At 43.2% G+C, this 13,610-nt stretch overlaps 1 protein-coding gene across 8 annotated transcripts in view; it reads right to left on the bottom strand.

Annotated features, from left to right (window-relative positions):
• Positions 1 to 13,610, bottom strand: part of meis2a (Meis homeobox 2a) — a 78,353-nt gene that overhangs the window by 18,917 nt on the left and 45,826 nt on the right. For all 8 annotated transcript variants that reach the window (XM_030718303.1, XM_030718301.1, XM_030718306.1 and 5 more), the window contains one exon: positions 5,483 to 5,559. In XM_030718303.1, the coding sequence (XP_030574163.1) occupies positions 5,483 to 5,559 (77 nt within the window). The remainder of the gene's footprint in view (positions 1 to 5,482; positions 5,560 to 13,610) is intronic.

The following is a 13,610-nucleotide window of genomic DNA, read 5'->3' as shown; positions in this document are numbered from 1 at the left end:
TTCATAACTCTAGCCTCACAGAGAGGTGGGCACCGGGTTGCTCCACAGCCTCGTTGGGTGTCCATACCATGCTATGAGCCAACGGGCCTCCAGTGGCTGATAAAATGTGAGTGAGCCCTGTTAATCACACTGAGAACTTCAGCAGGGCTAATGTACTCACATATACTGTGAGAGCACAGTGGCACACATTAGCATCAGCTGTTTAAGACTCCCATGGCTTACTCTGTGAGTAAAGCATGTGTCTAGATTGCGCAGTTAACAGATACTTGGATCTGTAACAACTGCTGAACAAAATGAAAAACAAAATGAAACCTGTTACAAAACAGAGCCCATTCTGTTCCACTCTGCCAATAATGAGAATATGTTTTTCTAAATGTGTTTCTTCCTCCAAAACAGATAAAACGGGATTATTATTACAGCATCAAGAAAGCAGCCAGATCAAATGAACTTAGCGGGTAGAGGGTGTTGGTAGGGGGGATGGCACTTGGGATCCGACAACAGAGTCAATTCTGCTAATTAACTGCCAATTAGCGGTCCCTAAATGAGAGGGATCATGATGCCTGTGTTGGCAGCGTCCCGATAGTCTCTCTTTTTAGTTAGATGCACATATACACTAATGCTTGCACACACAGACACACCAGAGAGACACACACACAGAAACACACACACAGCCGCAACCTCTCCACACTCCGGCTGTATATTTAGAAAGCCAGGGGCATGAGATGGCCACTGCTGGGAGTCCCTGGTTGCAGCCAAAAAAAGGCATGACATTTCCATCTGGGTCAAAGTTAGACAGATAACCAGCAACTTCAGTCAACTAGCCCACCAATACTGTAGAAAAGAAGAGATAGAAAAGTAAGGAATGGGCAGTGAGCAGAGTGTGGAGAGGGGGGAAGGACCTCAAAAGCCTCTGTGTGAGATTCATGAGACGTAAATACTTATAAAGAATGTGGAAAAACAGGCGGCTAGGCCAGTTTCATAGCTTTATGTTACATTTGGAAAATATTAGTTATTATTTTGCATTTCATAATGGGTGTCGCTGCCAAGCCAGAGAATCATAAAATCATAAAAAATCGTAAAAGGCAGTATTCCTAAGTGTCTCTTTGGACTGAGAAAGGGGGATGGAAAATGCTTTGCTGAGTGGAGGAACAAATTTGACTTTTCTTTTTCTCTTTCGTGTTTTCAGATACTACAAACAACTGTTAATATTTTGCACATGAACCTGCAGTATAGCTACTTCATATCTCGGTAAGGGATTTAAACTCTGTAAAATCTAGGGGTGATCCATGATGGAATGATCTGAATGGGAATGGGGAACCTGCTGTGCCGAGAGCTACAGAGCAGTCAGTTTAGAGCCATCTAAATTCAGTTTATCTGCACGCTGTGCTACAGCAGAGCGCAATCGGGGGTCAGAATCGGGATTCCATATAGATAGGCATATGAGTGTTCAAAAGGCATATGACGGTAATCACTTTTGATTTTTGCTTTTTTGTTTTGTTTTTTTAACTGTGGCATTCTTTCAGCATCCTATATCAGTGCTATTTTGCTTATATCTCCAATACACCTGTCTGACCACTTACTGGACATGTAAATGGCATTGGTTGCACATACTGCAGCACATTCTGCTGTTCTCAAAACAGTATGAATATATAACTGATAATGTAAACATACAGTAAATGCACACTGGGTTATATGATGATTGTTGCTCAAGGTAAAACAACAAATAAAAAAAACAAAACAAGAAACAATCAGTGCACCATACTCTGCACTGAACTGCCACAGAGACTGAGTCTATTTCATCTCCTCAGTGGGCACAGGCTGCTTGGCGCCGTTGTCTGGTGGATATCCTTCCCTTATCATGTGACCTGTGCTCCGACAGGGGGCAAAGGTTGGCTGCGATCCGCCTCTGTGTCTTAATAACTCACTCATTGTATTCCTTTCTGCCGCTAATTGGAGCCTCTCCTCACTGTGTGTGTGTGTGTGTGTGTGTGTGTGTGTGTGTGTGTGTGTGTGTGTGTGCATGCGTGTGTGTGTGAGCGCATGTAGTCCCCCCTGGGCTGTAGAGAAGAGGCAGAGAAGTAAAAATAGAGTGTGGCTTAGTGCCCTCTTTATTGTTATTAGTGCTCCAGTGGCACAGCAGTCAGTTATCATCGATGCCAACAAATGACATATTCGTTCTCTACTTGCACCCCACCCCGCCCCACCTCAGCCGACTCCTTCCCCCCTTTCACTCAGCCATGGAAATGACCAACTGGCTGCCTGTGAGATGAGGGAATAATGACGGGCCGATTTCCTTCCTTTTTTTAGATGCCATTTCTTTCAGTCATCTGTCATCGGCGTCATCTCTCAGGCCCACGTAATAACCCTGCGTGTGTAGTTACATGCCGCCTGTGTGAGCGTGAGCGTGAGCGTGAGCGTGCGCATACGCATTGCTGCTGTGGTAAATAATGGCAGGATAGTTGGTGTGTGTGTTTATGGCAGTGAGCGAGGGCACAGCGTGCTGGGTCTGATGCTGAGACATGAAAGGATTTGGTCAGGCTCCATTTAGTTCAGACTGATAGCAGGGCACCGGGAGCTGCTGAGGCAGGCAAATCTGCCACCAGACACTGTAAACTCTAAATGCTTCTTTAGTGTATGGACACCTGTCTGCCATTTCACCTACTTCGCTATCCCAGAATACCATATGTGACATGGCCCTCACCTTTTCCTGCAATCTTAAACAAATGCAATTACATATCGGACCACTCCCTCGTTCTCTTAACATGACGCCTGTTGTCTCAAATGTAAGCAGAGCAAACAAAACACCACACTATCTAATGGTCAACTAATGATGTCCTGACATACTGTATACACATACACATCTCTGAATGTTAACTAAGTTCCCATTAGTAATAATGTGCATAGCAGGCACATACAAACACACCTCTGAACACAGGGGAAACTATTAACAGGATAATCAAGTCTTTCGTCTCATAAGCTGAACACCAGTGCAATGAGATTGTGGACTTTAACCCTTTCCTTTGGCCCTTATTAACATCAAACAGCTGATGGTGTGTGGGCTACAAACAGGTGAGGCTGTTTGCTAATTAGTCCAGAGTTAGAATCTGGTGGAGTATCGGTGTGTGGTGCGGAGACAAAATGTTTCCAATCAGCTGAGTTTTGTTTTCTGTGTGTACAGGTGAGCTCCAGGTAAAGGTAATGGTAGGTGTCATTTGGAGGGGATGGTTCTGGGAGGTTTGATGGGGCAAAAGGGGAGAGAGTGAGATGCACTGTCTATTGACTATCACACAGAGCACCGTTGTGCCCTCGCTGGGCTGCGATTGTGCCGGCGGACAAAGCCCTGATTCAGCACATCCTTTCCCCGAGGGAGAGCTCTGGAAACCGAAGACGGCGGCCAACCCCCCCCCCCCCCCCCCCCCCCCCCCACTCATCCTCTGCTTCTTTCTCCCCCTGTCTGTCGCTATCTCTCTCTCTCGCTCGCTCTCCCTCTCTTTGGTCAGTAACATGGCAGCAACTACGCATCAAAGGGAATAACAGAACAATGCAAGGGACCAGCCAGGAATTTGATTTTTTTTTTTTAAAACAGGAATTTCATACGGCTAAGTTCTGTCATATCTGGGGTGAATGATTTGAGCAGACACTGGACCAAATATCAAAGGGAAAAAGCAAAAAGTCATACATTAATCTATAACTCACTACCTGGCCTGGATAGTTAAAAGCAGAAAACTTCTGCACATTCTTCTCACCTTCCCCTCACTCTAACATGGCCATTATTGTGGCAGAACCATCCAGGCCTGCTGACATCATCCAGGATGATGCACCACAGATAGACAAATCTTCAGTGATTGGTATATATTTGATGATAGGCCTGGTGTAAAGTTAATGCACAGATCTGTGACCATCTGTGATTATGCACCTATGTGTGTTTGTTCAAGGATGTTACACAGTGCAAGTTGCTTTCAGACCAAATGGATCTGAGGCATGTATTCAATCCTGGGCTTGAATTTCATGGCCAATGAGAAGACAGGGTCTCGTCTTAGATCTATCTCTGTCTATGTCTCTGTCTATTTCTCTCTTCTCCCAGGTTAGCAGAGTATTTCTGCATTAATCACCATGACACAGGCAAGGCAACTCAATTTTCTGCTCCTGTAGGTAAGGTGCATGGCGTCCCGAAACGGTGGCACGAGGCATGAAACAGGCAAGCGGGGGCTAATCTTTGGTTACTAGTGTAATTGAAATGCTATCCACACTGTAGGGTGCATTAAAGTCTGATAACAGCGGTTCCTGTGGCCAATTTAAGTAGCTTGACTTCCCCTGGCTAGAAGGAAATAAAGCAAAGGGTGAGAGAGAAGGAGGGAGAGAGAGAGAGAGAGAGAGAGAGAGAGAGAAGGAGACAGAGTATGTCAGATTGTGGGGGGAGTATGAGGAAGGGGGCTGATAGATAAGGCCGACAAACCAGGCTAATTCTCCAGGCATGTTTCTCATTGTGATCCAGGAAAAATGAGAAAAAAATGAATCACAGAACCAAAAAATCAATTGACCCTCGGGTGGCTTGTCAGGCTGCGAGTCTGATAAACCTAAAAGCTTCGTTAATGTCAGCCTGCCTGTACCCAACAGATAGAGCACTTTGTAAATGAACCCGCTTTGATAAATATATTAAGGAAAGCTGTGAATAAAAGGCACAGACTTGTCATTTGTAAATAGAACCCCCGCTACATGGAATTAGAATGATAAAATGGGGTTCCATATAATTAAGTTTGTGTAAGACCTGAAATCCGTGCAAATACCTTCCCGGAATTTTGAAAGGAAGCTGTCAGTTCAATTAATCTGAACATCACCCTGAGAATGTACTGAACAAAATTAAGCTGCAGATAAAACCTGGGCTAGTATTTTGATAAGTAATTCCTGTATCATTTCTTTGCTTCTGTGATCATTTTATTTAATCCACCACCCCCAGTTATGTGCTAAGCCATCTACAAAGGCCCTGCTGGCCAGGCCACCAAAACCTTAATCCACCATATAGCTGGTGTAAAATGGGGAGGGGGTGGAAAGGCAGTTTTGCCTTTTGTGGGGGCACCAGTGGCGGTGCTAGGTATGGTTTTGGATGAAGGGGTGGGGTGGGTGTGGGGGGCTGTAGGGGTAGCTTATGATCAGTGCCTGTCTCCCTTAAATATATCCCAGTGAATACATGCGCATCAAACCACAAAGACCACTGACTTAGCCGCAGAACACTTTACAGATAACACCGGAACATCCTGGTAGCTTACATATAATAATGTTACAAAGGTTGTCTGTGTGTGTGTCTATGTGTGAACCTTTGCATGTGTCTGTACGCGATGGGGAGGGATGTACATAAACGGTTTTCACACTTTAGGAGCATTAGCCGTCTTGGCTGGTGGGGAGAGGGAGGCGAAGGCTTTTGAAAATAAAAGGCACAGCGATGCTGGTGGTGGAGATAGGGCGAGCGGAAATCTTGACTCACCAGTTGTTTACTTGCAAGATGGTGAGGCCCGTGTCTTGGGCTAGCTGCTTCTTCTGCTCTTCAGAAGGGTATGGGTGCTGCAGGAGCAAGCAGAGAGAGAAACAAACACATGCATGAGCCTCTTTGACATACAGATTAACATAAATATCCATGCATGTAAGCACTCATAAAGAGAAGCACGGGAAAGGGAACACGTGCTTCGAGTCAAGTTCATGGCTGTTGCTTATTACTGTATCTATTCAATATGTTACTGAGTTTGTTGCATTGTGTAACTTAAGACTGAACCTTCTCTTGACCTCCACCCAATGCTGCCTCTCCCTTGCACAGTATAGACATTCACACCATACACGTGTCCACCCACCCACACACACACACACACACACACACACACACACACATTCACATGCACACCCACCCACACACAATTCACAGCAAAACCTGCAGGAGCTGGCCAAACAAGTTTGTCAAAACTGTCAACCATGAGAACCCCCTTCTTTGTCCCCACCCTGCCTACACAGAAACAACCTATAGTGCACCTACTAATCATATGCAACAGTTATGACCATACGCACTTCGACAAACACGACTTTCCAGTAGGCCTAAGACATATATTGTGGTGTCTGAGAATCCTTTTATAATGTACCAGGCAACAGATTGAGTGGGAGAAGATTTGTGGTGAATACATTTATCTTTCCTTGAATGTCTGACATGTATCCTGGTGGTGGCTCTTTCATAGAGAGCAGCTGAAAAGAGACTTATGCTAAAAGAAGAGAATACTGTGAAATCTCCTCCACAGATTTGCCAAGATTTTTACCTGAAAATGTAATTCTCCAACAAGGTCTGCAATGATACTATTTGTGTCAGGTCCAATCTAGAGAACATTGGCTGATATAAATGGCAGACCTTGGGCTTCCTTTCTCCCCCTGGGCCTGCTATGAAGCATGACAAAACAACAGTGATCGCTGGTGACAGATGTCTTTAAGGGCCAGATTAGGAGTCGGGGCGCACGCAAACGAAACAAATGAGACACTATGTGTTTCATTCAGCCGCTGTAAACAGAAAGCATGCATGCACGCAAGCACGTGAAAACAGAAATGCAAATAGACAGATAAGAATTATTCATAGACAATCATACCTACAAATCAAAACACACACACACAAAAATCCTTTTTAAGGTGATGTTTAAAACTTCCTCTGATTTCAGGTGGTTTCAAGCTGCACTGATGCACATTTAACCCTCCCCCCTCAAAAGAAAGCTACCTTCGGTCTTCAACTTGATTGTTTCAGTTTCTTTCCGTCTATATGCCGATTGAGCAAATTTTACAACTGGTAATGTACACCCGGCTTGGGTTAATTGAATTTAATTTTAACTTGAAATGATAGCGGTTGCTCAGGAAGCATTTTCTCATTTACTGCTGTAATAATTTATATGAGAATTCATATCAGTAGAGAACGAGATTTCTCCGTTCAGGTAGCCCTGCCTGTTTAAACGTAGTCTGTTTTAATTAAAGAAGAGATGGAAAAAAAATGGTTTGAGGAATGTGCACAATTAATAACAAACAAGGCTGAGATTGGACAAATAATGACTCCCGGCTGCAGAGAGGGATTAATCTGATTTGTACTTGTGTACTTAGTCCCTTTTAATATGCTAAAATCATTAACAAAGGAAAGATGATAATGCTTGCATAGAAATACATTTTTTGATTGCCAGGTGTTGACATTTCCTTGGCTACTAGAGACAGAGTTACAGAGGTACTGTGTGTGTATGTGTGTGCACATTTGTGTGCGTGTCTGTGTGTAAACATGTTCAAGAAGAGGCACAGTGTGCACGATGTACAAGATGTACAAAAGTATATATATATATATATATATATATATATATATATATATATATATATATATATATATATATATATATACATACACACACTTTTTATCCTTTTAAGTATACATTCTACAAAACTCTTGCAAACGTATCCAGAAACCTACACAAATAGTTGGCTAAAGATGGTATTGCATGGAATTGTGGAGATAGGAGCAGCCTAAATTGGAAATGGGAGTGGGTCATTTACATTGTATTAAGGCTTCCTCAGCCTCTCAGGCCCAAACCCGGTCATCAATCGCCTACTGTCAGCCAAAGCGCGCTCTAGCCTGGTGATAAATACGCTGGCCAGAGGTACGGCTCGTCCAACAGCCACCACGTAATGAATGGTTTGAACAAACAAGAAAGATGTCTCATCAAGGAGAGTGGGGATGTTAAAGCCCCCCTCGCACACAAAACCCCTGAGTAAGGAGATTTACTCTGACCGCATAGACACGACACTAAAAAAAAAAAAAAAAAAAATCCTATTTCGTTCAGCTCATACCTCTTCCACTCCTTACTTATACCTCCCTGTGTCAGATGATCACCCCCTGCAATCTTAATTCTTGTGAGCATTTGCCCATAGGTACTGCTGAGCATACACACAAAGAAACACATTTAAAAACAGACAGACTGAAACATACAAACAGTAGGACTGTATAGTCGGTCTCTTCTCTTCATCTCTCCTCAGCAATCTTTGTCTTGCCTTTTTTGTGGACCCTCCGTGCCTCACATATGTTTGATTTTTTTATGAATTAGAATGCAGGCCAGACTTTACACTGTAGCAAAATTCCCTGAAGCATCTGTGTGTGACAGCAATAGTGGCACACACACACACACACACACACACACACACACACACACACACACACACACACACACACACACACACACACACACACACACACACACACACACACACACACACACACACACACAGACATGAGAAGCAAGCTGACATGGTGGGCCTAGTGGTTACAAATCTGGAGCAGCCGTGAAATTGGAGAATGGTTATTTAGACCTCAAAGTAACCTCTGATTGTTAACTGCCACAGTAAAAAAATATATATATATGTTGGTAAATCACCCAATGAGCACAGAAAAAGCTTAGATGACAAGAGGAAAGATGAGATGAATTGCTGAAAAAAAAAACCTCTGATCAGTGTGTATCCTTCTGCAGATGTCCTTCTCTACCATCAGAGGACATATGACATGAGTATTTAATGGAAGAAACACAAACATGGTGGAAGATCAAAGATGGTATTGATAGCTTCCCCACTGGCTTTGGATCCACTCAATATGTTCAGTTACAAACACCACAGCCAATATCCTTAAAAGAGGATTGACCACAAAATGTAAAGCAGTCTATAAATAATTAGAGGCAGACACGAACAGTTTCAATTTGTTGTCCAGGCAGCAGTCTCGGATCGAAACAACCCCGTTAATTATTCTGAAACCTGTTAATGGAACAGAGGCACATTATCCTGAAGTGCACATGTTGTCTAGTTCCTGCAGTCTGACCTAAAAAAAAAAAAACACACTCAGACAAACATCAACACAAACACAGGCGCACACGCAGGTGGACCACAGTCTGCCATTTGTCAAGAATCGAGCCGTGTGTGTGCATGTGTGTATGTGTGACCGACTGCTGGTTAAATTACAGGGTTTGATGTGCTCCGTGCTCTCTGATAGTGCTGCATGTAATGGCCCCTGTGGTTGCTGAACATTACAAGCTGAGGTAGCTCTAGCATCTGCTGCATACGGTCCTTGACACCACCCACCACCCACCCAACAACACACACACACACACACACACACACACGCATGCACACACACGCACACACCTGAATCCAGCTTAGCAGCTTGGCATTTCATCATATACAATAACCACATCTACCGCTGGACCTGCCTTAACTTCACACCACACCTTTCGCAGACCTATCAACTCATTCAACATCCAGTTTGTCATATATCACTTTTGTGCTCTCCTGACACCTATATGCACCCATCATCAAATCCCACAGCCTGGTCATTATCCCGGCTGTTCCATACAACCCCCACCACTTTTCCTGCTCTGCCGCTTCCACTCCACCCCGTGAACCTGCAGCTCCTTGTGTGAGCTGCTAGTGGACCCCATTGATGAATTACATCATCAGTGTGTGACATGAGTTATAGAGGCAGGTCACAAGGTTGCAGTGGCTCGCAAACCTATTCCATGCTAATGACTCCCAGGAAATCAAAGGCCATTGGCTGTTTACCCTCAATGCAATGGCAACATTTGCCCAGAATGACTGATATGATTTTGCTCTAGTTATTTTTGGTTTTACTTATCGTAGACTTGATTTAAAAAAAAAAAAAAAAGCATTTGTCATACAGATAAAATTTTACAACTTTTTCGTGTGTTGGAAGCATTGATGGACTTTATTGTGACTCTTTGTGTCTAAATTTATAGAAATATTGCATCCCAGTATTTCCTTTCATATATGCCTTCCACACACTGATTGGAATCATATTTGTTTTTAATCAAAGTGACTGGAGGATGATAATAATATTCACTGTCAGAAACAAATGCAATCAAATATAGGAATGACATTTTAATATGGATTCCGCATCGAGCTGGGGTAAGATTGGCACATTTTAAATATCAAGTTGCCGCTGTTAATAATGTTACAATTGGCTTCTTTGACAAATGACAATGAGATTGAATGCATATCAGCATTACTGAGAGATCAAAACAGATATGACAAATAAATCCAGTTGGAGTTTTTGAATCTTCATGAGTGTTTACTATGCACAGAGCCTACCTAATGCTTGGCTTTTTAGTTGCAGGTTTCTGACAGGTTTTGTGATTTATAATGAAAAATACAGTTAATTACTTCCATCTGTAGACATCAAATCGACTGACACTTGACAATTAAAAAAGAGAAGTGCTTTCTATCAATTCTCTATCAATTCTAACCTGCTGCGATGTTTTTAATGGACTCCAAAGTAAGAATGGCAAACTTGGATATACATATGCGGGTCTTTTGAAAGTTACATGAAAATACTGTTGCCTGTCCTTTCCTATCTTCAACTTTCCGCACTGTTCTCTCTTTCTCCCTGTCTTTGTGTGATTTGGGGAAAATGGAGGTGGGAGGCAGTTGAGGGTTATTTGGGTGTTTGTTTTATTTTACTGGGAACTACACTGCTTCCTGACAACAGTTTGAAAACAGGCAAGAATGCCACATGACTCAACCCTGCCGCTTTCCCTTTTCTCTCTCTCTCGATTGTATATACACACACACACACACACACACACACACACACACACACACACACACACACACACACACACACACACACACACACACACACACACACACACACACACAGCCAGCTTATAAACAGAACTCACATGATGCTAAACAAAAAAACTGCACGCACTGCATGCCAACCTCTGATAACAGCAAATGAAAGTACATCCATATCTGCACCTCATACGATCTGCATTCAGAACATACCACTACACTTCTCTTGTGCTCACTCCAAACTCCAAAGCTTCCACAGTAAGTATAAGGGCTCTCAGTGGACTGCCCTCTGACAGTAAAACAGTGATGATTGCAAATACAAGGCGGACTGGTGAGGCCTGCGGCATCTATTATAGAGCAAAAGGGCCCCCAGTCTGTCTGTCTGCCTCTCTGACTGGCTGGCTGGTTGGCTGGTTGGCTGGTTGGCAGTGTATCAGTACTACTACTGCTGTTGCTGCCACGGCCCCCCACAACAATCGCTGGCTGGGCTCCTGAAGCCAGCTCCTGGACCCCTGCCAGCAGCCTGTTTGCTCTACACCATTAATTTATGTTCACTGGAGACAGTGCAAGGTTGTAGAGAAGCTCTACGGCATAACTGCCCTGTTTGCCTGCCAAGCTCCAGCAAGAGTAAAGCGGGTGTGTGGAGTCAGAAGGAGGGAGGAATGAATGGAAGAGAGGGTGAGGAAATAGCCCTGGAGGATGTGAAAGATATAGGCATCTGATTGTACCAAGCTCCATGAGGCTAAATAGCAATCACTCCCACACAATCCCAATGCACCTCCAGACTTAGCGATCGACCAACAAAAAGAGAGCGGTGTTTTAGGGTAGCATTTCCAAATTCCATCATGCATAATGAAATGAAAGCTATCATTTTATCCAATAGAGGAGATAAAAATGTTTTAAAAAATAAATAAACATATTCATTATGTACATAGAAATCCAAATAAAACTCCCATATGAATTTCAGTTGAGCTCAACCACAAATCTATTGGTGTTTGCCAACAGTTACATCTATAAACTGCATGTGTGCTATGTTGCAGACCGGGTCCACTTGTGGCCTGCAGACATAATATAGAGATGTGCCTTTTTAATCGTCAGATTGAGTTCATGGCTTATTTTTTCACCGCATGGCTGACCCTGTGCTTTCAAGAGGAGGAACACAATCCTTCCATCCTTACAGTGGGGGCCTGGTCTTCTATCGCGCTCTCGTTTCCTTCAATCTCTCCTTCTCCCACTGTACTCTACAGGTCCTAACAGCAATATGTTTCTCACTATACTCACTAACCCTTTTGCCCTCATCTCGTACCCTCTTTAGTTCACCTTATCCCTTCTCCTTTCCTCTCATCTCGTCTCGTCCCCCATTTTCAAAGTTTCCGCACAAGCTTTAAGCCAGGTCCTAGAGGGCAGGAATTTGGCCTGGTTTTTCAGTCCAGGCTGCTGGCTTTGTTGTGGTAACTGCCTGCTCAGGGGCACCCAGCTCTGTTCTGCTCTCCTTTCTAGCTTGTATGATGTCAACACACAGCCACGCTCACTACTTGTTCTCAAGAAATCTTTAAAACATGTTCTTGCAATGACTACAGCTGAGCCAAAGGATCATCCTACAAAGGGGTTTGTTCCTATTAAAACTTTATAGGTTTACATTTTCAAACATTTGGTAGATTTTTTTTTTTTAAATAATTCTTAGTAATGACTCCAGTTCTGTTATTTGCTATGATGTTGCTTTTTGGAATTGTGAAATAACTGGTGTTTTGCCTTTGCACAGTCCTTTTAAGTCCTATGAAGAGATCATTAGCGGTTTAGAGGGCTGGTCATAGCAGTGGATCCACTCACTTTGCCTGCATGAGACAACTCCACATCCGCACCACTCGTTATAGTTGTCATAGCAGAGTGAACAAACTAGCCCGCTGAATAAACATCAGCACTGGTTTAGTGACATGCAGCGTGCACATGTTGCAAAGGAAGGAGCAGTTTTCTTGCCCTGAAACATTTAACATCGACTGTGAGAGTGGAATGCAAAGGACACTACCAAATCATCACATCACCTTTTCAACTATGAGCAACACAATTTCTAATTAATTACAAATATATTTTTAAAAAAAGATCAAAGTACATTTGAGGCAATTTGATAATTACAAATGAAACTGCAGGCATACAGAAGCTTGGAAGCCACTCTATAGAAATGTTAGGAAAAACAGGGGACTGATGTCAAGCCAGTAAAGCACTTACAACCAAGAGCTTGCTGATAAAGTCTGTCGGAAAAAGTACTTAATATTAACATAGAGAGTCTCTCTAAATTTACCCTCTTACTCTATTGTGTTCTTTACACTTTGTTTAACTTCCTAAGTCAAAGTAAAGTGGGGCTGATCTTCAATTGAAATAGAAACAGATTCATTTGGCGAGATGGACAGACCGAGCTAGAGAAAAAGGGGGGTTGTTCGCTCTTCAAATAGAAGCTTCTGAGAGTTTCCACTTGACGGTTCTCCCTTTCATTGTGAACTAACTTAATGAGAATAAGTATTCAAATACACATCCAGCACCTCCTTTAGCTCTATCCCGCTCTCTTTCTACTCTCTCCCTCTGTTTCTTTAAGACTCCTCATTCTCCAGAGAAAGGCCAGTGCGTTCTAATAGTGAGCCTCAGGATACAACAGCAAGAACACAACCACTTACAGAGGACAAACAAGAAACCCCCAGGGCCCACTGTGGAATGTCAAGCCAATTTGGAAGATATCATAGGACATTTGTAATGTCAATTTTTGTTTTCAGGTCAAGAATCAAAGGCAAACATGGTGGGTAACATTTGTCCATTACATTGCAGGCAGGAACACCCCCCTCCCCTACCAAAAAACAGCTGCGGGGGACACTTCCTGTTTGCTAATGATGCTAAATGTGTTCAAGTCAACCATGTCAAATTTTCTCCCCCTCCAAATGGACAGCTGGGATGGAAAGAAACATTTTATCTCTTCTCCTCCTCTGCCTCCC

Source organism: Archocentrus centrarchus, chromosome 22 (genome assembly GCF_007364275.1).
Source record: "Archocentrus centrarchus isolate MPI-CPG fArcCen1 chromosome 22, fArcCen1, whole genome shotgun sequence".
NCBI classification, from domain to species: Eukaryota; Metazoa; Chordata; class Actinopteri; order Cichliformes; family Cichlidae; genus Archocentrus; species Archocentrus centrarchus.
The sequence above is the reverse complement of the archived record's forward strand: the minus strand, read 5'-3'. Positions and strand labels throughout refer to the sequence as shown.